A 27458-nucleotide genomic window follows, 5' to 3' on the forward strand; every position below is an offset into this window, starting at 1 on the left:
AGGCTCGCCGCGGCGGAGCGTTCCGGCAGCGGCAGCAGCAGCATCGGCGGCAACGGCATCCGCCCTTCCCGGCCAGCCCGCGGCACGCACCGCTCCCCGCGGCTCCCTCCCGCAGCCCGGCAGCGGCGACCGGCAGAGCCCTCCGCACCACGGCACCCCCGCCCCGCACGCCCACCGCCGGGAGGATGGGCTGCGGGCGGCGGCACGGCAGCCCCCGTGCTCCCTGAAGCCGCGGAAACAAAGAGCGAAGCGGCGGCAGCGAGCAGCTGGGCCGGGGTGGATGCAAGCAACCATGAAAGGCTGGGTCTCCGCCTCCTCCTCTGCTGCTGCCAGAGAGCTGCCGGCTGCTGCTGCTGCTCGGAGGACTACACTGTGAAGGGGGCGGAGGAGAGGCCGGCCGGGTTTGCCGTGCGAAGGTAGAAGGTGTAAGGGAGAGGCGGAAAGAAAATGTCTTCTTCGGTGGGGCCCCGCGGCCCTCGCCCGCCCACGGTGCCCCCCCCAATGCAGGAGCTGCCCGACCTGAGCCACCTGACAGAGGAGGAGAGGAACATTATCATGGCAGTGATGGACCGGCAGAAAGAAGAGGAGGAGAAAGAAGAGGCCATGCTCAAGTAAGCAGACGCCAGTCATTCATTCATTCAGCCGCTCATTCATGCGCCCATCGCCGGCGGCGAGCAGCGGGCGCCGCCACAGCGGGAGCCGGCCGGTGCCCAGGGCCGCCCCGCAGGGACCTCTCCCCGGGGCTAGCGCTGCGGAACCCCAGTCCCGCTGCGCTCCCGACCCACAACTTCCTCCTCCACGGCCGGCTTCCCCCTACCCTGGACAGCTCCTCCCGAGCCTGAACTGCTGCCGGGGGAGCCCGGCACGGCGGGACGGAGCGGGACAGCCGGGGCCCTCCCCGCCCCGAGGGAGCCGGCGGCGCAGGGCGGGCGGAAACCCCGATATGGGGGTGAGGGGCGAGGTGGGATTCCTTTGGGGGTCCCCAAAACCCCGCCTCTGTCAGGAGGGGCCTCTGGGTGGGGTTTCCCTGCGTGCCGGAGCCTCCGCGGCGCCCGCCCGTGCTGCCCCCGCCTGGCTCGGCCTCCGCCGCCGCCCGGCTGAGCTCCTCCGCTGCCCCCCGGCTGAAGGCGGCAGCACCTCCGCCGCCGCCCTGCTGAAGGCGGCTGTCCCTCTGCCACCGCCCTGCCGCCACACCGGCCTCCGGCCCGTCCCCCTCAGCCTTCGTCTGGGGCCCGCCCGTCACCTGCTCCCGGGAGGGCAGCGGCCGAGAGGCAGTTGGCAGCGAGGAACGCAGGCGTTCGTAATTAGGAAGTCAATGCAATGAGTCGCACCGCTCGTGTCGGAAGGGGACCGAGGGGCGGCGGCTGCATCCCGCTGCCGGCGGCAAGGGGAGGGGTGTGGAGCTGTGCCACTTTTGGACCCCAGGTTCCCAGAGACCCTTGTGGCCCTCTGTCTCTGCCGGCCATCCTCGCCAAGCAGCGCATGTGACCGCATTTCCGAGCGTCCTCCGTCAGCAGAAGGCTGCAATCGTAACGTTAGCAATCGCCTGCCGCGAGTGATAAGAACAACCAGACTGAAGCCGTGGCCTGTGGAGGAGGATCAGGGTTCCTCCTCTGCCCGCTGCCCGTCAGGCCTGTGCGCTCTGGCGGGGAGCGGTGACTGGAACAGTGCAGAGCTCTGAGGCTGCCGAGAGGCTGAACGGGAGGTGTATCCTCACCTCTCTGCCTCCTGCTTGCGTGCACCTGTGCTGGGGAGGGGTGACGTGATCTGGTCTGTCTTTGGCACTATTGGAGATGCCCACCTGAGCGACGTGGGTGCCAGCTCTTCCCCGGGGATTTCCCTGCCTGATGGAGGAGCCAAGCCCCAAGCAGGCTCCCGGCTCCGTCGCACGGAGCTGCGGCAGCGGCTGAGGAGGTTGCTGTCCCTGCCCATTGCCGTCGCTGCCTGCTCTACGTTTGTGCTCTGAGGCCCAGCTGCCCGCGCTGCATAGTGCCCTGGAGCTGGCCGGGAGCTGGCCTTTGGATCTCGGTCCGAGATGAAGAGTTCCCTTTGCTGGTGCTGTTCCTTGTGCTTGGGGTGTGGCTAGGCTTGGAGGCGGGGGTGGCTGAAAGCAGAAATGTGTTGTGAAAATGCTTGCGTTAGGCAGTGGTGCTGAAACGTACACGAAGGACCCTTCCTCGGTTTCTGTTCATCAGAAGAAAACGAAATGAGGGAGTAGCTCAAAGACTCTAAATGACATTTATCCTGCTCCCATTCCTTGTTCTCCAGCACAGCTACTTCCCTATAAATATTTAGCTTTGATTCTGTGAGGAAGATGACTGCTTCTGTGGTGATGTGGAGCAGTACTGTATCTTACAGTCTCGATGAACTGTATCAATCAAATCTTACAGTAGCCATGAACTGCTGTTGGTGGAGATGGTGATTTCTCACCCCTATTCTTGGGAACATGGGGTAGGGAATAAATTTTCCTCCTTCCCACCCTCCACGCCCCCTTTTTTTCTCCTCCTTCTCTTCTGTACTGGCATTTCAGAACTCTGGACTGATGCTTCCTCTTCTGTGAGATTCTGGGAATCTGCAGCAGTTTTACTAAATGAACGTAGGAAACTTTAAATACAATGTTTAGGAGAGGTCAAAAGTTGTGCTGTGTGAATCCAGCTTGAAATCACATTCTCCCCAAAGGTTTGTGATACCCAGAGTTAAGAGTTTATTTCCTTACAACAGCTCTTTCAATCAGGCACCAGTCTAGGCTCTCTCTTGGTCTGAGAAGTTGTGATTATAATGTTTTTTTAAGCTGGGTTTTACTCTTTAAGAGCCAGAGGTTAAGACACTATGCATTGTGACACTTACAAACCTGTGTACTCTCCTCAGCTCTGTTGTTGGCTTCCAAAGATGAGGTCACAGCACATAGTTTTCATATGTATTTCAGTTCAGCTCTTACAGAAAGCCTCTAGGGTTTTGTACATCTTTTGCCTGTTCTGTATGCTGAGCACTTGAATTTCTTTTGGGGACAACAGTTAGGACACATTGTTCTTCTTACAAGACTGGCTGTTGAGAGAAAAGTTTACTTCCATAATTCTGTGGAGGCTTGTTGCAAATATACAGTGGTGCTACTCAGGTGGCGTGGCTGTGTCATGGATCCTCACCAGCCCTTCCTGTTCTCTTGAGCAGAAGGTTTTTTCCTGACTATTCAAATATTCTCAGCAAAACAGCCACCAGCTCTCATTTAAAGCCAGCTGGGAGGGAAGTGTTTCTGTCTGTAACACTCATGTGCAGGTCACAGAATCACAGAACGTTAGGGGTCAAAGGGGGCTTCCAGGGACATCAGGGTCAGCTCCACTGCCAGAGCAGGTCATACAGGGAGTGAAGCCTCTGGAGACATTCAGAACCCACCTGGACATGTTCCTGTGTGTCCTTCTTTGGGTGAGGCTGCCTTAGCTGGGGGTTGGAGTGGATGCTCTCCGGAGGTCACTTCCAACCCCTGCTATTCTGTGTCTGTGTTGCAGAGCAGGCTGCCTGCAGCCCTGGCTGTCTGGGTGCGTGCTGTCTTGTGAATCATTAGGACTAAAAAGGGTGCAGCATTTCTCCCCTGTCTGGGCATCCTGAGAGCAAGCAAAGTTTTAAAAACAGGGCTTGTAATTTTCCTTTCCTGCATGCCTCACAGCAGAAAACTGCAGGAAGAGCTTAAACTGCTGTGCTCTTCACATGACATCATGGAATTGTGGCTCCAAGGGAACTGGAGGTGTTTGCATGAGTAGACTATAAAGGATTTCAGGAGAAGCGAGAGTTAAGGTCAAGAGGCTGACACCCTCTCCTCTGGATCTGCACCTCTCTGTGTTCCTGAGCCCTCTTCCTGATGGAGCTAAAAGCCCTCTTGTAAACCTTCTGTGTAGCTCCTGCTGCCATCAGCACACGCTGCAGTGTGCCAGCCTGGGAGCAGGGCGCTGGGACAGGGCACAGGACTAGGCATCATGTAATGCCTCGGCTGCTGGCTCCGGAGGTGGGCAGAAATGCAGGCTTTGGTTTGACACCACCTGCTCGTCCATTTCCAGGAACTTGCCCTGTCTGTCAATTTCCTGCCCCTCTGCTGGGTTCCATTCAGCAGTTTGGGGCTGAGAGAGCTTGTCTTACCCTCAGGATAAAGGCAAGCAGCTCCTTGTCCTGGGTATGTCTGGTCAGTGGTGGAGGTTTTGTCCTTCCCTCACGCCTCCAATATCAGCTTCCAAACTGCTGTGTGTGATGCTTGTGGAAGGGAAACATTCAGCTGTTCTGTGACCTGTTGAGCAGCTTGCAGCAGTGTGTTAAGGAGTTAGGGCTTTTTGAAGGCTCCAGTGTTTGCTTGTCTTTATCAACAGATGTTCTTTGTCAGTAATATCCTTGAACCTTAGCCAGTTGCCTGAAATTGCCTTTACCTCCAGAGCTGTAGTTTGCATTTCTACTGCAATAGGGAAAGTGTCACTAGGTACTCCTGAGAGCACATCCATGGTCTTTGTGCAGCAAAACATGGTCCTGCTCTGGTGTGTGGCTCCCAGGACTCAGATCCACATAAGCACTTTGATATTTACCTGGCACTATGTGGGAACTCTGGTACCTTGAGTGCAGTCTGCAGAATCTCTCCATCGTGATGCATCTGAGAAGTCTTCCTGAGCCCAGGGCAAGTAGGAGCAGAGTGTGAGTTTCACTTAAGCCACTTTGGAAGCCACAAGCCATGCCTCATCCTCTGACAGGCCTGATGCTGATGCAGTGCCTTTGTACCAGGTGGTGGTGCTCAGCACTGAGCTCCAAGTGCTGCTGTCACAGCCATGGCTGCTCTCCTGACCATCAGGGGACAGGCAGTGTGACTGCTTCCAGCTGCCTTAGGTGGAGTGGCCTGGTAGTTAGGAGGTGGTTACCTAAACCCCAGACACATTCCAACCTGGAGAATCTGTGTCCTGCATAGGTGCCATTGTGTCCCAACTTTGTGACTTTAGCGGCTGATGTGTCCAGATGTTGCCCAGCTGGTGACTTAGGTCTGACTAACAAATTGTGTGAATGTGTGAGAGGGAAAATTTCCAGTGAGGTTGAAGGAAGAAACCAAGAAATGGGGGAACCCCCAACGTTTTAAAGGCAAAATAGTTCAAAAGTTCAAAGTATAGATTCAAACACTGCATGGCCTGAGCCAGCTCCATTGGTGGTGGGTACAAGGTATCTTGAGGTGAAACAAGGCACCAGATGTACAGCAGAGTTCAGTGGCAGAACAACCACCCAGCTGTACAGACTTCTGTTTTTGTACTCAGGTGCAGCTGTGTGCCCTAACCACTGGGTTAGCTCAGCTCTAAGTCCACAGTCCACAGGAGCTGTGAACACACCTGGTTTAGGTCCAGTTCTGTTCTCTGAACTCTTCACAGCCCAACAGGACTATGCATTGGGTCAGCCAAAGTACTTCACTCCACTCAGACTTGATGTGGTCCTGGCAGCCTGATCCAATTGGAGGTGTCCCTGCTGGCTGCAGGGGGGTTGGACAAGATGCCCTTTGAGGGCCCCTTCCAACCCGATGCAGTCTGTGAAGAAGTTGTCCAGAGAGGCTGTGGAACTCATCCCTGGAAATGTTTAAGACCAGGCTAGATGAGGCTTTAAGCAACCTGGTCTAGTGGAGGGTTTCTCTGCCCATGCCAGGGGTGCTGGAATTAGATGACCTTTAAAATCCCTTCACACTGAAGCCATTCTATAAAGTTTTGTCCAGAAATGAAAAGGTTCCTAGTTTCCATGGCAGTAATTTTCTGGAGCAGATTTAAGCAGGGACAAAGGCTTTTACTGCCCTTGTGGTGAGATTTAACAAGAGATTGTTTGCCAAGGTGGTGACAGTCTTGGGACACAGAATGTTCATCCTAGTTTTGTGACTAATGGAGTAGCCTCAGCAGAGAGCCTAGCAGGTACTTGAGAGTTTTATGTCAACATTTGTCATGAGAAATAATGAAGAATTTGATCCTGATATCCTATTTTGACCATTTAATGTGGTAACTTTGATTTTAAAAACTAGAGCATGGTAGATTGAAATTGGACATTAAGAGGAAGTTCTTTACTGTGAAGGTAACTGCTTGAGAGAGTCCATCCCAGAGCCACAGAGCTGCTGCAGGCAGTGCAACATCTCCCTCTGAGGCCAGGCTGAGGGAGCTGGGGCTTGGAGCTTGGAGCAGAGGAGCCTGAGGGCTGCCCTCCTTGCTGGGGATAAAGATCATAGAATCACAGTATCACCAAGGTAGGAAAAGACCTCAGAGATCATCAAGTCCAAGCTGTCACCCAACACCTCCTGACAACTAAACAATGGCTCCAAGTGCCACATCCCAGCCTTTTTTGAACACCTCCAGGGATGGTGACTCCACCACCTCCCTGGACAGCACATTCCCATGGCCAACAACTCTTTCTGGGAAGAACTTTCTCCTCACCTCCAGCCTAAACTTCCCCTGGCACAGCTTGAGACTGTGTCCTCTTGTTCTGGTGCTGGTTGCCTGGGAGAAGAGACCAACCCCCACCTGGCTACAACCTCCTTGCATGTGCAGGGCTGGAGCCAGGCTCTGCTCAGGGATGTCCAAGGACAGCAGAAGGGGCACTGGGGGCAAGCTGGAGCAGAGGAGCTGCCAGGGGAACAGAATGGAAAACTTTGTCCCTGTGAGGCTGCAGAGCCCTGGAGCAGGCTGCCCAGAGAGGCTGTGGAGTCTCCTCCTCTGGAGACTTTCCAAACCCCCCTGGATGTGTTTCCTGTGTGACCTGCCCTGGGGGACTGGATGATCTCTGCAGGTCCCTTCCAGACCCTAATGTTCTGCCATTCTGTGCTTGTGTGAAGGTAGTGAGACACTGGAACAAGAGAGGGTGTGGATGCCTCATTCCTGGAAGTGTTTAAGACCAGGCTGGATGAGGCTTTGAGCAGCCTGCTCTAGTGTGAGGCAGGAGGGCTGGAAGGGGATGATCTTTTAAGTCCCTTCCAACCCAACCCATTCCATGATTCTATGACTCTAGTAGAATTCAGATCTCTGGAATCAGCAGCTGCTCACATTTCTGGGCAGTCAAATGATGCAGTTCCTTGCAGTTGGTGAGAACTCTGTTCAGAGATTTCAGGATAACCCCCGTGTAATTTCCTGTGCAGCTGGAAGCTTGCAGCCTGCTCTGCTAGCTGTGTAGCTCTGCAGATGAGCAGACTGGCCGGGGGTCATGCTCGTCCCCAGTCTGCTGGAGACAAGTTTGTTTCCCTCTCAATTTCCAGCACTTGGACCACAGCTAACATTGTTAGGAAAGACTGAATGATGCTCACAACACAGCAGCAGCTGCTGCCACCCTTGTGGTGTTTAGTATTTATGGGCAAAGTATGGAAGTAGGGTTCCAAGGCCTTCTCAGCCTGAATGCTCTGAACCCCCTGGGGATAACTGCCCTTCTGTAAACAGCAGGGAAGGGAGAGGTAGGATCCTTCTTCATCTCTTCGACAGAAACTGGGCCACCTGGCAGGAATAAAAGCAAAAGTCAAGGGGCCATCATCAGGAAGTCTGTCTTTATCCTATCTTTAGGATACAGGATCAAAAGCCTGAGAAGACAAAGGAGGAACTGAGAGTGTTGGGAACTGCTTGTGCATTTGGCACTAAGGAATTAAAGGATAAAATAAACAATGGCAAGACTCCCTCCTCTGAGTCAGACTCATTCTTGCTTATTCTTTCTGTGCTCCCATGAATCTCATTCTCTGTGCACAGGAGCAGGGGAAGTAGAGGGTACCCTCACCTCTGCTGCTTGAAAACCTTTATTTCTTCCTGTGCTCTTAAGGGGGTTTGGAACCACCACGTTCCAAGTTCTGTGATGGAGCAGGGAACAGAACACAGGCTGCTTACTGTGTGCATGGGTGGTTTAAGCCTCTCCAATCACCCAGGCTGTTGGAATACTGCCTTGCAGCTCTTGCTGCCAGTGCCAGCTCCGGTCCTGACACATCGGAGTACAGATCCATGGTGAAATCCTTTTAGTCCTGGCGGCTGCGGGAATCCAGAGCTCTGGCAGTCCAGCCCTTTACCCAGGGCAGAGGCCTGCAGCCAGAAGCCCAGGGCCATATGCAGGTGGCTTTTGAATGTCTCCGAGGACAGACTCCATAACCTCTCTGGACAACTTTTCCAGAGTTCACCCACCTCACAGAAAAGTGCTTCCTGATGGCACTTTCTGTGCTTTTTTTGTGCTCATTGCCTCTGGTCTTGTCAGTGGGCACCTTTGAGAAGAGTTTGGCTTTGTCTTCTTTAATCCTTCCCACCAGGGATCTATTGACATTGTTCACAGTATCACAGTCTCACAGTATCACTTAGGTTGGAAAGGACCTCGAGGATCATCGAGTCCAACCTATCAACACAGACCCCATGACTAGACCATGGCACCAAGTGCCACGTCCAATCTCCCCTTGAACGCCTCCAGGGTCGATGACTCAACCACCTCCCTGGGCAGCAATGATGAATGACTCGCTTGGTGAAGAACTTCCTCCTCACCTCGAGTCTAAACCTCCCCTGGCGCAGCTTGAGACTGTGTCCCCTTGTTCTGGTGCTGGCTGCCTGGGAGAAGAGACCAACCGCTTCCCGGCCACAACCTCCTTTCAGGTAGTTGTAGAGGGCAATGAGGTCACCCCTGAGCCTCCTCTTCTCCAGGCTAAACAATCCCAGCTCCCTCAGCCTCTCCTCATAGGGCTTATGTTCAAGGCCTCTCCCCAGCCTTGTTGCCCTTCTCTGGACACCTTCAAGTGTTTCAATGTCCTTCTTAAACTGAGGGGCCCAGAACTGGACACAGGACTCAAGGTGCGGCCTAACCAAAGCAGAGTACAGGGGCACTATGACCTCCCTGCTCCTGCTGGCCACACTATTCCTAATGCAGGCCAGGATGCCATTGGCCCTCCTGGCCACCTGGGCACACTGCTGGCTCATATTCAGGTGGCTGTCAATCAGCACCCCCAGGTCCCTCTCTGTTTGGCAGCTCTCAGCCACTCTGACCCCAGCCTGTAGCTCTGCATGGGGTTGCCGTAGCCAAAGTGCAGCACTCGGCACTTGGACTTGTTGAAAGCCATCCCATTGGACTCTGCCCATCTGACCAGTCGGTCGAGGTCCCTCTGCAGAGCCTTTCTACCCTCTAACTGACCAACATCTGCCCCTAACTTGGTGTCATCTGCAAACTTGCTGATGACTGACTCGACCCCCTGATCCAGATCATCGATGAAGATATTGAAGAGGACAGGGCCCAGCACGCAGATTCAGATTCCCCTGAGCCTTCTCTTCTCCAGGCTGAACAGTCTGCACTCTCCCAGCCTTTCCTCATGTGATGTGCTTTAGTCCTTAAAAGGTCTGTGTGGCTCTTGGCTGCTCTGGCTCCAGGGTGGCCACATCTTTGTTATGCTGAGAAGCCCAGATCTAGACCTAGCATCCAGATTTGGCTTCACTCTTTCTGAGGCAGAGAGGAAAGATCACTTCTCAGTCTGATGGCAGTGCTTTTGCAGTGCAGCCCAGGGCCTTCTTTGCTGCAACAACACATTAGGGGAGACCTAATAGTGGCCTGCCAGTACCTGAAGGGGTCTGCAGGAAGGCTGCAGAGGGACTGTTTACAAAGGCTTGCAGGGACAGGACCAGGGACAATGGCTTCAAACTAGAGCAGAGCAGATTAAGATTGGATGTGAGAAACAAGTTCTGCACCATGAGGGTGGTGGAACACTGGAACAGGTTGCCCAGGGAGGTGGCTGAGGCTCCACCCCTAGAGATATTCAAGGTGAGGCTGGACAAGGCTCTTCAGGGAGGTTGGACTGGATGAGCTTTGGAGATCACTTCCAACCCAAACCATTCTATGATTGCTGGTTCATACTCAACTTGAATCCTCAGCTGCCCTTCTGTAGAGCTCATTTCCAAGTGGTTGGCCCCCAGCATGTACTGGTCCATGGGATTATTCTGGTCCTTGTGCCAGGCTTTGCATATTCCTCTGTTGGATGTTTTAATTCTTAAGAGGGAGCCCAGTATCTAAGGTGTTTTCCAATCAGACTGAGTCATTCAGGGGAGGATTACCTGTGCTCACTTCTTTCAGCCCCTTTCCCATTACTGTCCAAGGCTTTCCCGCAGGCAGACAGAGAATTGAACACTGCCAAAAGAATTTAACAGCTTCAAAGCTTCGAAGGGCCAAGGGCTCAGGCCCAGCCAGCAGGGATTCAGGCAGGGCAGGTCCTGCCTGACCAACCTGATCTCCTTCCATGCCCAGGTGACTTCCTGGTGGATGTGGGGCAGGCTGTGGATGGAGTCTGCCTGGACTCCAGCAAGGCCTTTGACACCATCCCCTACAGCAAACTCCTGGCCAAGCTGTCAGCCCCTGGCTTGGACAGCAGCACTCTGAGCTGGGTTAGGAACTGGCTGGATGGCCGAGCCCAGAGAGTGGTGGTGAATGGTGCCACAGCCAGCTGGCAGCCAGTCACTAGTGGTGTGCCCCAGGGATCAGTGCTGGGCCCTGTGCTCTTTAACATCTTTATTGATGATCTGGATGAGGGGTTGGAGTCCATCATCAGTAAATTTGCTGATGACACCAAGCTGGGGGCAGGAGTTGATCTGCTGGAGGGTAGAGAGGCTCTGCAGAGAGACCTCGACAGGCTGGACAGATGGGCAGAATCCAACAGCATGAGATTGAACACATCCAAGTGCCGGGTTCTGCACATTGGCCACAGCAACCCCAGGCAGTGCTACAGGCTGGGGTCAGAGTGGCTGAGAGCAGCCAGGCAGAGAGGGACCTGGAGGTAGTGGTGGACAGCAGCTGAACAAGAGCCTGCAGTGTGCCCAGGGGGCCAAGAAGGCCAATGGCATGCTGGCCTGCATCAGGAACAGTGTCGCCAGCAGGAGCAGGGAGGTCATTGTGTCCTGTGCTCAGCACTGGTTAGGCTGCACCTTGAGTCCTGTGTCCAATTCTGGGCCCCTCAGTTTAGGAAGGAGGTTGAGATGCTGGAAGGTGTCCAGAGAAGGGCAACAAAGCTGGGGAGGGGTTTGGAGCACAGCCCTGTGAGGAGAGGCTGAGGGAGCTGGGGTTGCTTAGCCTGCAGAAGAGGAGGCTCAGGGGAGACCTTCTTGCTCTCTCCAACTCCCTGAAGGGAGGTTGTAGCCAGGTGGGGGTTGGTCTCTTCTCCCAGGCAGCCAGCACCAGAACAAGAGGACACAGTCTCAAGCTGTGCCAGGGGAGGTTCAGGCTGAATGTTAGGAAGAAATTCTTCACAGAGAGAGTGATTGCCCATGGGAATGTGCTGCCTGGGGAGGTGGTGGAGTCACCATCCCTGGAGGTGTTCAGGAGGAGACTTGATGGGGTGCTTGGTGCCATGGGTTAGTTGATTAGGTGGTGTTGGATGATAGGTTGGATGTGATGATCTTGAAGGTCTCTTCCAACCTGGTCTGGTCTGGTCTGGTCTGGTCTATTCTATTCTATTCTATTTTATTCTATTCTATTCTATTCTATTCAAAGTTTCCCCCTGCTGGAGGGCAAGTGTGTCCAGAAAGGTGTCCTGGACAAAGGGGACAACTTTGGTGACTTCGGTCTTGCAAGGAGAATTTTCATGATTTCAGGGCATTTACAGTGATTTTTGGGTAGGAAGATGGACTGAGTAGTCCAAGGGGACTGCTATATACAGTCCAAGTGACTTCACATCTGCACAGAGTCCTGTGGTAAGGCAGCTGGGAGGCATTTATCATCTGTTCTGCTTGGGACCAGGAGACAGGAGCAGATTATTTGGAATTTCCTCAAAAGCTGTAGAAGAATGGGAGATGGTAGGAGATGAGAGGCAGGGATAAACATCCCTACCCTGTTGTGCACATGGGCTTCAGATCACTGCAGGTTGAACTTTTGGGAGGTCTGAAGTGCAGGCTGTGGTACAGAGCTCTTTTCTGTGACTTTATTGGAATGCACAGGGCCTTGATTCTGTGCATGTCTGCACACATGAAGCCTCTTGTGTCAAGAGGGGAATCCAAAGCTTCATACCCAGCCTTGTGTGACACTGCACTGATACTGTCTGACTGAGGTGTGTGAGTTTGTCTCATGGCATCTGTCCCACTGCTCTGCCTCGAGAAGAGAAGGCTCCAGGGAGACCTTAGAGCAGCCTCCCAGTACCTGAAGGGGCTCCAGGAGAGCTGGGGAAGGACTTTTGACAAGGCCTTGGAGTGTGAAGATGAGAGGGAGTGGACTGAAGCTTGAGGAGGGCAGATTTAGGCTGGAGATGAGGAAGAAATTCTTTCCAGTGAGGGTGGTGAGACACTGGCACAGGCTGCCCAGGGAGGCTGTGGATGTGCCCTCCCTGCAAGTGTTTCAGACGGGGCAGGGTGAGGCTTTGAGCAACCTGTGCTGGTGGGAGGTGACCCTGCCCGTGAATCTTTAATGTCCCTTTGTTGTAGGTTAGGGCTAAATGCCTTGAAGCAGCAGGGAGCTAAGAGTCCCCCCAGGGCCTGGATGGGTGCAGGAAGCTGCGATCTCTGTTCTTTATCCCATGTGCCCCTGCTGTATGCACAGGCTGCAGAGACCCTTCCCCTGTCTGCCTCTCTCCCTTCCCAGCGCTGAGCCCTTGTCTCTGGCAGCGTGGGGCAGGTTTGCTGCCAGGCTCGGCTTGAGCAAAGCTGGCTCTGTAGCAGAGCCCTTAGGCTTAGCTTGGGGAGTAGGGAGGAGTGGTGGGAGGCCTGGGGGGCATGGGAGCCTGGTTTGTTGCAAGGCTTTTGGCTTGAGGAGCTGTTTGTAAGCTGAATGTGAGGTGGGTGTTGGGCACTCCTGTAAGCAGGGCAAAGATTGGTGCACAGTACAGCTGCTGACACTCCCAGTTCAGTCTGGAGTGCTTTTGTTTTACTCCTTCTGGGAGGGGTCTGCTCTAAACTGAGCTAAGACACCCTTCCAACCCAGACCATGCTGGGATTGTGTATAAGAAAATCTTATGTAATCCATTCCAAACAAAGAGCAGTTTCCTTCTGCTGCTTGGAACTACTCAGATATGATTTACAATTAGCAGAATGATTTACCCTTGATGAGGGCTCTGCAGTCTCCCCCAGTCAGATCCATACATCACATCTGCTAGGATGCAGGCAGCTTATCAGACCTCTGCATCTGTCTGCAGTTTAAACTGTTTTTCTTAGAGTCACAGAACAGCCTAGGCTGGAAGGGACCTCAAGGATCATCTGGTTCCCACCCCCTGCTGTGGGCAGGGACACCTCTCAACCAGCCCAGCTTGCCCCATCCAACCTGGCCTTGAACACCTCCAGGGAGGAGGCAGCCACAGCCTCTCTGGACAGCCCATTCCAGAGTCTTGCCACCCTCCTAGGGAAGAATTTCCTCCTAAGATCCAACCTGAACCTATTCTCCTTCACTTTAAATCCATTTCCCCTTGGCCCAGCTGTGGGCACTCTTGCAAAAGGTCTCTCTGCAGCCTTCCTGGAGGATGCCTTCAAGTACTGGAAGGCTGCTCTAAGGTCCCCCTGGAGCCTTCTCTTCTCCAGGCTGAACAGCCCCAGCTCCCTCAGCCTGTCATCATAGCAGAGGTGCTCCAGCCCCTGGATCACCTTTGTGGCTTCCTCTGGACTTGTTCCACCAGATCTTTGTCCCTCTTCTCCTAGGGACACTAGAACTGGCTGCAGTATTGGAGGTGGGGGTGTCAGCAGAGCAGGGTCAAGGGGCAGAATCCCCTCTCTCTTCTCTTAGATTTCACAGACCTGGTAAAACATTGTTCATGTTTGTGGTGTTGCCTGGTTCTGGAACAGAGGCAGTAAAATGTGAGAGTTCTTTTTGGCTCTCCCACAGCCACAGAGATCCCCACTCTGTGTGCTTCAGGAGTTACTGGGCTGAGGTGGGGTAGCCTTGGTGTTCTTTGTGCTTGGACCTGGAGTAGTCACACTCAAATGTGATTGCATGCCAGGTTCTTGGTTCCAGAGTGGGTCTTAAAGAAGGAAGCCATGTTCCAAACACACTTCCTGGCACTGTCAGAGGGACAAGAGAAGCTACCTGCAGTTTGCAGAGTGGTGACACAGCCAAACCCCTTCATGCACTTGGCCACCTCAGGGGCAGAAGAAGAGCTGTTTCCAGACAGACTGAATTGGAATGTCTGTTCTGACACCCAGTCTGAGTCTGCTAACATTGCAATCTCCATGGCTGAAAAGGATCATCAACTCCAGCCATTAACTTCCAGGGCCACTGCTATACCATATCCTTGAGCACCATTTCTAGATGGCTTTTAGATGCTTCTAGGGATGGGGATTTAACCACTTCCTTGAGCAGCCTGTGCCAGTCTGTAAGAACCATTTTGGTACAGAAATTGTTCCTGATGTCTAACCTGAGCCTTCCGTGGTGTAACCTGATGCCATTTCCTCTTGTCCTACCAATTGTGACTAGTGAGAAGAGAGTTTTGTTGCTGGAGGGCATCCAGAGCAGGGCAACAAAGCTGTTGAAGAGTCTAAAGAACAGGTATGAGAGCGCTGGGGGTGTTCAGCCTGGAGGAGAGGAGGCTGAGGGGAGACCTTATTGCTCTCTACAGCTCCCTGAGAGGAGGCTGCAGTGAGGTTTGGTTGGTCTCTTCTCCTTAGTATCAGGTGACAGAGTGAGAGGAAATGTCCTGAAATTGTGCCAAGGGAGGGTTAGGTTGGAGAGTAGGAAACATTTCTTTGCTGCAGGAGTGGTCAGGGACTGGCACAGGCTGCCCAGGGAGGTGGTGGAGTCCCCATCCCTGGAGGCATTCAAGAAACCTGTGGCCATGGCACCTGGGGACAGGGTTTAGGGGCCATGGTGGTGCTGGGTTGATGCTTGGACTGGATGATCTTACAGGTCTTTTCCAACTGAAACAATTCTATGATTCTATAAGAGACCAACCCCTTCCTGACTTCACCCTCCTCCCAGGGAGCTGCAGAGAGCAATGAGCTCTCCCTCAGCCTCCTCTTCTCCACACTGAACACCCCTAGCTCCCTCAGCTGCTCCTCACCAGCCCTGTTCTCCAGACCCTTCCCCATCTTCACTGCTGTGCTCTAGACCTGCTTCAGCCTCTCAATGTCTCATTTTATCCCCTTGTGCCCCAAGCTGAACACAGTACCCAGCTGTGTCTTATTTTCAGTGTCAGGTCTCTGTAAGCTTTGCTCGTGAGAGGCATTGTTAAGACTCCTGAAGACAGGGCAGTGCTGGAAATTGCCTAATATTTCTGTCTATCCTATATTAATCCCTCTTGGAACCACTGAAGATCTATGTATGCCCTGGGAGCTGCTTTTTGATCAGGGATGAACCTAGCAGTAGAGCTGTGTTTCTGAGTAGCTGTAGCACATTGACTGGAGTGTTGAGGCTCTGGTGTGTAATCAGAGAATCATTTTCTCTGTATTTTGGACTTGAGATAAACACCAAATTCCAATCAGAATGGTGGCCTCGATGCCCCATGTCTAAAGAAAATTAAGGTACTCTGAGGTTCCTAATGCAGAGTTATTGTTGGAGACTTCCTTGTGTGAGACTTCCGAGGGCACTGCTCGTGAGTGGAACCCAGCCCAGCCGTGCCGCTGTGGTGTGAGCAGTGTTCTGTCGCAGAGGAGAAGTCTGCTGCTCTCCTAGGCAGGGACTGGAGTGCTCTGCTTGCCTGAAAATTGCTCATGGAAGTCGTCACATGCTTGAGTGACCTCGGTGTGAAGTGTCTCCTCCAGTTTCTCTTGATTACCAATAGTGCCTGCTGGGAATTGATCAAACAAAGGAGGCAGGTGCCCGGAGGCCTGGCTTCATCATCCTTACACCAGCAGCCTAATGAAGAGTCCTGCAGGTTTGTTTTCACAAGCCTGGCCTGGCCTGCCAGCCCAGCAGGCATACAAAGGAAGGTTTTGCCTGCATTTTTCACAGAATCATAAAGGTTGGAGAAGACCTCTAAGATCATCAACTTTTGCCCAGCACTGCCGTGACTACTAGACAGGGCAGCCTGTTCCAAGCTCTGACCACTCTTTCACAAGAGAAATTCTCCCTCGTATCCAACCTAATCTCCCCCCAGCTCAGCTTGAGGCCATTACCTCCTGGCACCAGAACAAGAGGACACAGACTCAGGCTGCACCAGGGGAGGTTTAGGCTGGAGGTTAGGAAGAAGTTCTACACAGAGAGAGTGATTGCCCATTGGAATGGGCTGCCTGGGGAGGTGGTGGAGTCACCATCTTTGGAGGTGTTCAGGAGGAGACTTGATGGGGTGCTTGGTGCCATGGGTTAGTTGGTTGGGTGGTGTTGGGTGATAGGTTGGACGCGATGATCTTGAAGGTCTCTTCCAACCTGGTCTATCCTACCCTATCCTATCCTATCCTATCCTATCCTATCCTATCCTATCCTATCCTATCCTATCCTATCCTATCCTATCCTATCCTATCCGTAACTTGGGAGAAGAGGCCAGCCCTGGCCTGACTCTAACCTCCTCTCAGGGAGCTGTAGAGGGCAATGTGGTCTCCTCTCAGCCTTCTCTTCCCCAGGCTAAGTAATCCCAAGCAATCCCAGCTGCCTTAGCCTCTCCTCATAGGATGTGCTCTCCACACCCCGCACCAACTTCATTGCCCTTTTCTCTACCCACTCCAGAACCTCAATGTCTTTCTTATACTGCAATGCCCAAATCTGGACACAGTACCCAAGGTGCAACACAGTGAAATACTAACTCTGAAGTCTTTGAGTGCACAGGGAGGGCTTCAAAATCATAGTTTCATAGTTTCATAGTTTCATAGTTTCATAGTTTCATTCAGGGTTGGAAGGGACCACAAGGATCATCCAGTTCCAACCCCCCTGCCATGGGCAGGGACACCCCACACTAGATCAGGCTGGACAGAGCCTCATCCAGCCTGCTCTTAAACACCCCCAGGGACGGGGCCTCGACCACCTCCCTGGACAACCCATTCCAGGGTTTCACCACTCTCATGGTGAAGAACCTCCTCCTCACATCCAGCCTGAATCTCCCCACCTCCAGCTTCATTCCATTCCCCCTAGTCCTATCACTGCCTGAGATCCTGAGAAGTCCTTCCCCTGCCTTCCTGTAGGCCCCCTTCAGATACTGGAAGGCCACAATTAGGTCACCTCGGAGCCTTCTCTTCTGCAGACTGTACAGCCCCAACTCCTTCAGTCTGTCCTCATAGGAGAGGTGCACCAGCCCTCTGATCATCCTCGTGGCCCTTCTCTGGACACGTTCCAGCACCTCCACATCCCTCTTGTAATAGGGGCTCCAGAACTGGACACAGTACTCCAGGTGGGGTCTCACCAGGGCTGAGTAGAGGGGGAGGATCACCTCCCTCGACCTGCTAGCCACACTTCTCCTGATGCATCCTGTCAGTAAAGTATTTTTTGGTGATATTTCTACTGCTGCACCACTCCTTGGCAGATATTTAGCAAACCTACAGTCCTGTGCTGCACCACCAAGCCAAAGATTGACCAAGGGGCTGCTGGCATTGGTCTCTGTTGGTCATGTCGAAGTGTTCTGCTGATCAATGCTTAGGAATAGGACTTGGTGGAGGAATGACAGTGAAGCCCTGTAGGTAAAGGTAATTTTGGAAGTGGAGGACTGGGTGTGCTTAGTTGCATTTCGAGCTGTGATTTGTCAGTGTCACTGTGGTCTGCTGCTGATTGCACTGGTCTTGGAGAAAAGCATCAGCTGAGCTCAACCAGACCTAGAAGTGCCTGAGGTTTCTCCAAGTGAGGATGGGGAGGCACTGGAGCAGGCTGCCCAGGGAGGCTGTGGATGTCCCCTGCCTGGAGGTGTTCAGGACCAGGCTGGATGAGGCCTTGAGCAAGCTGGGCTGGTGGGAGGTGTCCCTGCCCATGGCAGGGGCTTGGAACTGGATGAGCTTTGAGGTCTCTTCCAGCCCAAATCACTCCATGGTTCTGTGATCGTGTGACTACCACTGCTTTACACAATTTCTTCAGCATTTGCTGTCTTAATTATGAATTTTGCTTTTCCTTTTGCTTTCTGCATGAACCTGCTTTTCAGTATACTGACAGAAAGGGATTGCATTCACTCAGAGGGGAGATGGCAGAGTTTATGAATTGATTCTGACAGGATATATGTAAAAAGTGTGAAGGATCCTTTGAGATTAAAGGCACACTACGTTTTTCTTCCATTTCACAGCAAAATTAGATATTGATTTTTATTTTTTTAATGAGAAACCTAAGACTACAGAACCTCACTCACATGCTATGATTATTGTACTTTGGGCTTGTAGATCATTTGATATTGACTGGAGTTCTTAAATTTGAAAGCTCTCACGTTTATAAGCAAAATCTCTTCATAATCTCCCCCTCTGCTCTGCTTTTGTGAGACCCCACCTGGATACTGTCTCCAATTCTGGGGCTCTCAATGTAAGAAGGGCATCAGACTGCTGAAGTGGGTCCAGAGGGAGGCCACAAAGATGATCAGAGGGCTGAAGCACCTCCTATGGGGACAGGCTGAGAGAGTTTGGCCTGTTCAGCCTTGGGAAAAGAAGGCTCCAGGGAGACCATAGAGCAGCCTGCCAGGAGCTGAAAGGGGCTACAAAAAGCCACAAAATGACTTCTCACAAGAGCTTGTAGTGACAGGACAAGAGGGAATGGATTGAAGCTGGAGGGGGCAGGTTTAGACTGGAGATGAGGAAGAAATTCTTGAGACTGAGGGTGGTGAGAGCCTGGCACAGGCTGCCCTGGGAGACTGTGGATGCCTCCTCCCTGGCGGTGTTCAAGGCCAGGCTGAATGAGGCCTCGAGCAGCCTGGGCTGGTGGGAGGTGTCCCTACTGTGGTAGGGGGATTTGAACTGGATGATCTCTAAGTTCCCCACCATGATTCCATTCTAATTTACTTTGCTTTTTCTTTTTTGCTTAAAGCAAACCATCCTCTGTCAAGAAGGTCTCTCTCAGGCAGTTAACAGCATTCACTGTACAGTTAGCTGTGACCAGGAGCTGTTTGCAGTGGAGTGGCTGGTTCAGGGAGCTCAGTGGTGAATTCACAGATCTCTTCAGATGTAACATTCTTCTTTTTCCCCCTATAGTGGTATTTCAGGTTCTAAGCTCATCCCTGTCTGAGCAGGTCTCAAAGGTCCATGTGGAAGAAGAGCTGGGGAGTTTTAGTGAGATGGCTGAGGAGACAGTGCTCTCTCTGTCATCCAGCCAAGGGGACTGATCCTTGCTTTCCTTATCTTTATTCTGTATGGGACCAAAAGTGCAAAAGCCAAGGAGAAGTTCCTGAAGTTAGCAGTTTGAGGGGAGAGTCTTGAGAAGAACAGCAATGGCAGGGGTGCTCCCTGTGATGCCAGGGGTTATCCTCTTACTATTTGCAGCTTTGCGGTTTGCCAGTGCTTGCAGCTCTCTTCTTGCAGAGTTTGTAGGCACTGTGCTTGTTTCTCTCTGCATTTGTTTGCTGTACTTCTTTGAAATCAAGACCTTGTCAGAGTGATTCATGGGTTCTGCCACCTTCCAGTGGGTTACTGCAAGGTACTCTGCAGAGGATTCCCCTTGAAGACCATCCTGTTGGTCTCATACCTCTGCTTCCCATGGCAGTGTTTTGGCTGAAAGCAGAGCTTCCCCTCTCACGGCCTGGGAGGAGACTGGAGGTCAGCTGAGACCACACACATAGAGCAGGCAGGGAACCTCCATGTACAGCTTGAAGGAAGGCTCCTCAATTTGAGAGCTATGAAAGCTGAAGTTTGTTGAACTTGCTGTGAGGGCAACTCATTCATTATGTGCCAGTTGCAAAGGTGGAAAGGAACTGATCCTCCTGGCAATTCACTTAATGGTGTAAAATACCAGGTGTTGAATTTGGGAGACAGGCACTTGCATGCCTGGCATTGATAAATAAACCAAGAAAATCAATAAGTGACTTAGGCAGCTGTCACCCTCTTGACTCCTTTGTCAGAGGCCAAGAGCTGAACGAACAAGAGAAATGAGAGTGTCGTCTCTGTAGGAAAAGGAAAGGTAGTTTTTGCTCCAGGCTACAGCTGAGATCACTGAGAGCACAAGAGAGCCTTTTTTGCTGCGTTACCATCCTTGAGCTGAGTCTATCAGCCTGCAGATTTTTATGCTGTGCAGTTTTGCCCTTTTTATTTGATATCAAGGTATTTGTCCTTTAGGGCCCTCCATCTCAGGGCTGTCAGCCTCCTATTTATTACTTCCCACCATTTTCTTTGTTAGATATTATGAACCTTGGTGAGAAGTACTCCTGCTGTCTGTTCCCTGGAAGACAGTTCAAGTGATGCTCTGGGAAACTCTGGTCACAGAATCACAGACTGGTAGGGGTTAGAAGGGACCTCTGGACATCATCTAGTCCAGCTCCCCCTGCCCAGGCCGGGCCACACAGGAACACACCCAGGTGAGTTTGGGAAGTCTCCAGAGGAGATTCCACAGCCTCTCTGGGCAGCCTGCTGCAGAGCTCCAGCATCAAAGTAAAGAAGTTCCTCCTGGTTCTTCCCAGTTGAATTCTAATGCAGTTTATAAAGTGCACTTGTCTTTCTCATGTTTTGCTGTGAGGTTTTCTCTCTCCTTTCCAGGCACTAAAATCACACTCATGCTAAAGGGCAGTTTTAGGCAAACCAAACTAAAGAATAGAATACAATAGAATAGAATAGAATAGAATAGAATAGGATAGAATAGAATAGAATAGAATAGAATAGACCAGGTTGGAAGAGACCTCCAAGATCACCGTGTCCAACCTATCATCCAACACCACCTAATCAACTAACCCATGGCACCAAACACCCTGTCAAGTCTCCTCCTGAACACCTCCAGGAATGGTGATTCCACCACCTCCCCAGGCAGCCCATTCCAATGGGCAATCACTCTCTCCGTGTAAAACTTCCTCCTGACCTCCAGCCTGAACCTCCCCTGGCGCAGCCTGAGGCTGTGTCCTCTTGTTCTGGTGCTGGCTGCCTGGGAGAAGAGACCAACCTCTGCCTGTTTACACCCCCCCTTCAGGTAGTTGTAGAGAGTGATAAGGTCACCCCTGAGTCTCCTCCTCTCCAGGCTAAGCAGCCCCAGCTCCCTCAGTCTCTCCTCACAGGGCTGTGTTCCAAACCCCTCACCAACTTCGTTGCCCTTCTCTGGACTTGTTCCAGCAAGTCAACCTCCTTCCTAAACTGAGGGGCCCAAAACTGGACACAGTACTCGAGGTGTGGCCTAACCAGCACAGTGTCCAGGGGCAGAATGACCTCCCTGCTCCTGCTGGCCACACTGCTCCTGATGCAGGCCAGGATGCCATTGGCCCTCTTGGCTGCCTGGGCACACTGCAGGCTCATGTTCATCCTACCATCAACCAGCACCCCCAGGTCCCTCTCTGCCTGGCTGCTCTCAGCCACTCTGCCCCCAGCCTGTAGCACTGCCTGGGGTTGTTGTGGCCAATGTGCAGAACCTGGCACTTGGATGTGTTCAATCTCATGCCGTTGGATTCTGCCCATCTGTCCAGCCTGTCGAGGTCTCTCTGCAGAGCCTCTCTACCCTCCAGCAGATCAACTCCTGCCCCCAGCTTGGTGTCATCAGCAAATTTACTGATGATGGACTCCAACCCCTCATCCAGATCATCAATAAAGATGTTAAAGAGCACAGGGCCCAGCACTGATCCCTGGGGCACACCACTAGTGACTGGCTGCCAGCTGGATGTGGCACCATTCACCACCACTCTCTGGGTTCGGCCATCCAGCCAGTTCCTAACCCATCGCAGTGTGCTCCCGTCCAAGCCATGGGCTGACAGCTTGGCCAGGAGTTTGCTATGGGGGATGGTGTCAAAGGCCTTGCTGAGGTCCAGGTAGACTCCGTCCACAGCCTGCCCCACATCCACCAGGCGGGTCACCTGATCATAGAAGGAGATCATTCTGTACACAGCAAACTGCCTCTCTGCTTAGGGTGAGCTTCCTGTGAAGCTAGAGGGAAACTGGGCTGATGCTCAGTTCATAGGATGTTGCTGGCAGGAGGAGCTGCGGTCGCTGCTCAGGGGTATGAAGCACTGTCCAGCTGTAGCTGAGGATCTGCCTGTACTGTCCCTGGAGATGTGGTGACTGCATGGAACCTGTGCTTTTGTTTCCCGAGAGAGGATTCTGTTGTCTAAACACTATTTGAGGTGTCCCATGTCCCTCCTTGTCTTTAGAAGGAAAGAGTGAGAGGCTGGCTCCTATTTTAAGCCATGTTTTTCAGCAGAGGGACTGTCAGACAGCCACAGAAACCACTGCCTGCTCCCTTGGGCATGCTGTGGATGGCTATTTCCTCAGATGAAAGTGGTCCCTGGGCCAGCTGGGTTTCATTATAGGAGGCAGGCACATTTGTTACTCCTGTGCATTTATCAGATAACAGAATCATAGCTTCACAGCATTGCTTTGGGTGGGAAAGACCTTTAAGATCATTGACTCCAACCATTAGCTATAAAAACTCTACCAAGGCTGGTGCCAAACCATGGCCCTCAGCACCACATCTCTGCCTCTTTGAAACACCTCCAGCGATGGGGATTCAGCCACCCCCCTGGGCACCCTGTGCCAGCCTGTGAGACCCCTTTCAGTCAGGAAAGGATGCAGCTTTAGGCCATTTCCTCTTGTCCTATCACTTAGGGAGAGAAGACCGATCTAATATCATAAAATCGTGGAATTGCTTTGATTAGAAAAGACCTCTAGGATGATTGAGTCCAACCAGCAATCCCCAAGCTGTTAACCCCTGCTTGCCTTTGGCCACCTTCGTGTTGTTCAGGTGAGGCAGGTTTGCACTTGCATTGCTCTGAAGGGAATTTTATGTCTCTTACACCATGGTGCCAGCTCAGTACTGTACACCACAACATTTTCTCTTCCTCTAAGTCATATTTATAATGTCACTCAAGGCCTAATTATTAAGAAGCAGTGAAATGCCTGCTGGTTTCCTGAATGGAGATCCCTCTTGCGCGGTTGAATGATCAGGAATTTGCCTTTGGGGGTTCTGCCTTCAGAAACACCACATCTGAAAAGCTGTTCTCCATGCTGGTCAAGGTGGCTGTTCACTAACAAACAGCTGCTAATCTCAGTGGAGAAAAAGGAGATGAAGCCCCCTGCAGCTAGGAGGATGTGTCAAGGACCTTAAAGCCTGTGTGTGAATAATATTGAAATAGAGCTGAGAACACACAGCGGCCCACGCTGGCAGTGCATGGTGTGGTCCTTCTGGTCTAGGAGGCCTTTTTTCCACTCTCCCTTCCATATTCCTCTCTCTAAGCACATGGTTTTCTATTTTTGGGGGGACCATTTAATTTTAAAAGCATGAAAAAGATCTGGGAGTTGATGCAAACCCTTTTCATCAGACTTTGCTATAAACAAATGTAATCAATAGCCAGAAAAAAATTAGTTGATTTCAAACTCTCTTAAGCAAGAATAGGCTCTGTGGATAACACTAAGTGTGGTGGCCCTCAGAGGTTGGATGCTGTTTGTCTTCTTGGCCTCCTAGGCACTGCTGGCTCATGCTTATGGCCTCCTTCAGGTCCTGGCAGGCTGCTCTTAGGTCTCACTGGAGCCTTCTCTTCTCCAGGCTGCACACCCCCAGCTCCCTCAGCCTGTCCTTGCAGCAGAGCTGCTCCAACCCCCTGAGCATTCTCATGGCCTCCTCTGGACACTGTCCATCAGGTCCATGTCCTTCCTGTGCTGGGTGCCCCACAGCTGGACTCGCAACTGCGGGTGAGGTCTCCCCAGAGCAGAGCAGAGGGGCAGGACCCCTGCTTTCCATCTCTGGCCACACTGCTTTGGATGCAGCCCAAGCTGCCCTTGGCCTTCTGGACGGCAGGTGCACACTGTTGCCTCCTGTCCAGCTTCTCACCCACCAGCACCCCCAAGTCCTTTTCCTCAGGGCTGCTATCCCTCACCTCATCCCCCAGCCCATGCTGGTAACGAGGCTTGCTCCGACCCAAGTGCAGAGCCTGCGTTTGGTCTTGTCCTGTCCAACCTGCTGCCTCAGCGCTCCGTGCCCATAGCGCTGTATTTTGGTGTGCATTTGTTTCAAGGTGCAGGGTTGTCTTTGTCACCAGGGTTTGTGGCAGCTCACATGTGAGGTTTCCTGCAGTGAGTAAGATAGCACAGGTGGGTGTTGTGGTGTGCTGGAAATTGGTACTAGAGCAGGAAAATTGCACTTTGTAATCTCCCATCACCTGTTCCACTACTGTTTGCATACATTCTTACAGCCTTCAGAGGCAGAGGTAAGACTGGTTGGTGTGGTGTGAGGGGGATGAAGCATTGGGTGGAAATGGGACCAGTTTACTGCTTTTAATAGCTCCTGCACAGGTATTATTTTTTCTTACATTGGGCTATGTTAAGATGAAGATTTATTAAAATACAGCATTTTAAGTAGTGCTGTGTGGAGTCTTCTGAAGATCCTTCACAGTTTGCTTTCTGTTGTGCTATTTGTTCAGAGGTTTCCCCTGCTTTCTAATTCAGCCCCAAGTTTCCCTTTAGGCAGGCAAACAAAATGTGCACCAGTGTCTGGTTTCTCTTAAGTCCAGAAGGCAGAGTGTGGAGGGGACTTGCTGCTGGTTTCAAGGGAGCAAGTTTGAGGAGGGAGCTTGCTTCAGCGACGTATCTTGGTAAGAGGTGGCTGAGGACACAGAGGTGTGGGGAGAGCTCTGTGTGTGGTTTCAGTGCCTCACAAGGCATTTTTTCTGAGTGTACCTGTGCATATGTACAGAATACACATATGGGTGATTGTATAGCCAGGAGCACTCTGTTCTTAGTGGTTTCTGGCAGAGGTAGGAGCCATGCTGTACTCCTGCTTCCCATCTGTTGTCTGACTTCACATCCTGGGCTACACCAAAAGCAGCGTGGCCAGCAGGTCGAGAGGGGCTTCTGCTGCTGTGCTCTGGTTAGGCCTCATCTGGAGCACTGTGTCCAGCTCTGAGACCCCCAACACGAGAGGGACATGGGCCTGATGGAGTGGGTCCAGAGGAGGCCACAGAGATGATCAGAGGCTGGAGCACCTCTGCTATGGGGACAGGCTGAGAGCGTTGGGGCTGTTCAGCCTGGAGAAGAGAAGGCTCCAGGGAGACCTTAGAGCTGCATTTCAGTATCTGAAGGAGGCTACAGGCAGGCTGGGGAAGGTCTGTTCAGAAGGGCCTGTGGGGATAGGACAAGGGGCAGTGGTTTGAAACTGGAGCAGGGCAGATTCAGGTTGGACATCAGGAGGAAGCTCTTTACAATGAGGTTGATAAAGTACCGGAACAGGCTGCCCAGGGCTGTGGTTGAGGCCCTGTCCAAGGTCAGCCTGGCTGTGTCCCTGGGCAGCCTGCTCTAGTTGGAGGTGTCCCTGCTGACTGCAGGGGACTTGGACAAGATGCCCTAGGAGGGTCCCTTCCAAGTCAGTGCAGCTGTGACTCTGTGGATATGCTTAGCTGTGCCTGATACACTGTTTGGTGTGGCTCTGTGTGCTGGGGGGGGGATGTCAGTGCACCGGGGGGTGTTTGTTATCAGCCAGTTCAGAACTGTGTGTGAAATTAGGTCATTGGATGCTATTCTGTGATGCACAGAAGACAATTTGCATTTAAAAGGGAAAAGAATTATCAAAGCTCTACATCACCCTCATACCTGTGCAGTTCTGAGCTGCTTCAGACATTGCAGTTGCCTCCACAGACAGGGTGTGGATGGTCAGACCTACCGAGCTTTGTCCTCAGCTGCCACCACCTGAGTCTTCTGCAGTGCTGTGCCCTGGCAGTTTTGTTCCTTACCAGGGGAGCTGTGTGTTGGAAGTGAAGCATCAGCATTTCGGTGTGTGCAGAATGAAATCCTCTGCCCTCAGTTCCCTTCCTTGGAGGGATGCTTCTCTTCACAGGATCCTTCACATTCCTACAGCCCCATAACCTGCCAGTGCTGGAGGCCTCCCTAGTGGGGATGCCAGCCTAGCAAATGTGCTTTGCCTTCTTACTTATGGATTTGCTTAATTTTGCCCTCTAGCTTCTTACAGTTTCCTCTGGAAGAGAAGGGACAAACTTCTTTGCAGGGAATAACCACAGAACGTTAGGGGTTGGAAGGGACCTCCAGAGATCATCCAGTCCAACCCCCTGCCAAAGCAGGGTCACCCAGGGCAGGGCACACAGGAAAGCATCCAGGCAGGTTGAGAAAGGCTCCAGAGCAGGAGACTCCACAGCCTCTCTGGGCAGCCTGCTCCAGGGCTCAGCTCCCTCACACCAAAGCAGTGTCAGCTTGTGCTGAGGTGGAGCCTCCTGGGTGCCAGCTTGCAGAGCATTCCTCCTGTGCTTCCCTTCTGACCGTTCCAGTGCTGCCTTTCATTCTCCTCACCCTAGTTTGACATCCTGCCCTTGCCTATGCCCAGCATGGGTTCTGGGTTCTGATGTGCCCGCGGCGGTGCAGGCTGCTGGAGGGTGAGATGTTCTGGTCCTCTGAGAGCCAGGATGGCAGCTTGACAACCTCTCAATGTTATTTTTTGGCAAATATTCTAAGTGTTATAGAAATATTTTCAAGCAATATTAACATTATTGTAACACCAGTATAGAAGCATAAATTACCAGATGAGTCAGAATTATGGCCCTTTTCCTGCTGTGTGTGGGCAGCCCCCTGCATCTGTGCTCATTACAGGTTTGGGACCTAAATACATGAGATGTGTGCTGGAAGAAAATGAGTCTGCGAAGTGTTTTAATAGGAGGGAGTACATGGCTCCTGGTTGTGCAGAAGGGAAATCCTCTGAAGATGAAAATTCCCTCCTGCTTGTCTTTTACAACACTTCACTTAAAAGATTTCCATGTTAACATGGAAAATTCTTGTAAGGTGAATGGCCACACTGAAAGAAAGCAAAGGAAAGCAGCTCAAATCCTTGTCTTGGGAGGAAAGCAGAGGTGTTCTATCTGACAGAGCCTCCAGAGAGAATGTCAGGGGGCTGTAGTGATGCTCCAGTACCTCAGTGAGGTGCATGTGTAGGTAATGTCCTACTGTCTGCTACAGTGGCCACACGAACTGACTGTGACAACAGCCTTCCCAAGTCATAAACTTTAACTTCATTGTCTGCCTCCTCTCAGGAGGACATTGGAGATGCTCACTAGCAGCATCTCTCCTTTCCTCTTGCAAGCAGAAGCTTGCAGGTTATTGAGGAAGAGATCCATTAGTTGGCATCCTGAGATTTATCCCTGGGTTTAAGTACTTCAAAGCTTTCCATGTGCAGCACTGCTTCGGTTGGGTGTTCTGCCCCTCTGCAAGTTCAGTGGCTGTGGTTTGGTTTGACTGTGTACCCTGAGCAACAGCAGAGCATGTTTCAGACAGGCAGGTGTCACAGAGTGCCCCCCAAGCATCAGCTGGCCCAACCTTTCTAGGTGAGAGTGGAGCTGAAATGGGATGGCTCAGAGAAGTGGCAATTACCAGAGGAAAGTATCAAAGCCAGAAGAGGCAAATGAGGAGAAGGAGTGAACTGCAATTTCTTGTAGTTGAAGCTCCTCAAGCAGAGTCTGCCTTTACTTCCAGACTGACCATGTTCTGGGGGGCAGAATTCAACATTTCTTTTCCCCACTCATAATTAAGAAATCTGATGATTCCCAGCTTTCACCCAAC

At 52.1% G+C, this 27458-nt stretch overlaps 1 protein-coding gene across 25 annotated transcripts in view; it reads left to right on the plus strand.

Annotated features, from left to right (window-relative positions):
* Positions 1-201: 201 nt before the first annotated feature.
* Positions 202-27458, plus strand: part of RIMS1 (regulating synaptic membrane exocytosis 1) — a 286098-nt gene continuing 258841 nt past the window's right edge. For all 25 annotated transcript variants that reach the window (XM_068168690.1, XM_068168691.1, XM_068168698.1 and 22 more), the window contains exon 1: positions 202-611. In XM_068168690.1, coding sequence (XP_068024791.1) covers positions 448-611 — 164 coding nt within the window. In that variant the 5' untranslated portion in view covers positions 202-447. The remainder of the gene's footprint in view (positions 612-27458) is intronic.

This window comes from Melanerpes formicivorus, unplaced genomic scaffold (genome assembly GCF_026170545.1).
Source record: "Melanerpes formicivorus ecotype bairdi unplaced genomic scaffold, bMelFor1.0.p_v2 SCAF_155, whole genome shotgun sequence".
NCBI lineage: Eukaryota > Metazoa > Chordata > Aves > Piciformes > Picidae > Melanerpes > Melanerpes formicivorus.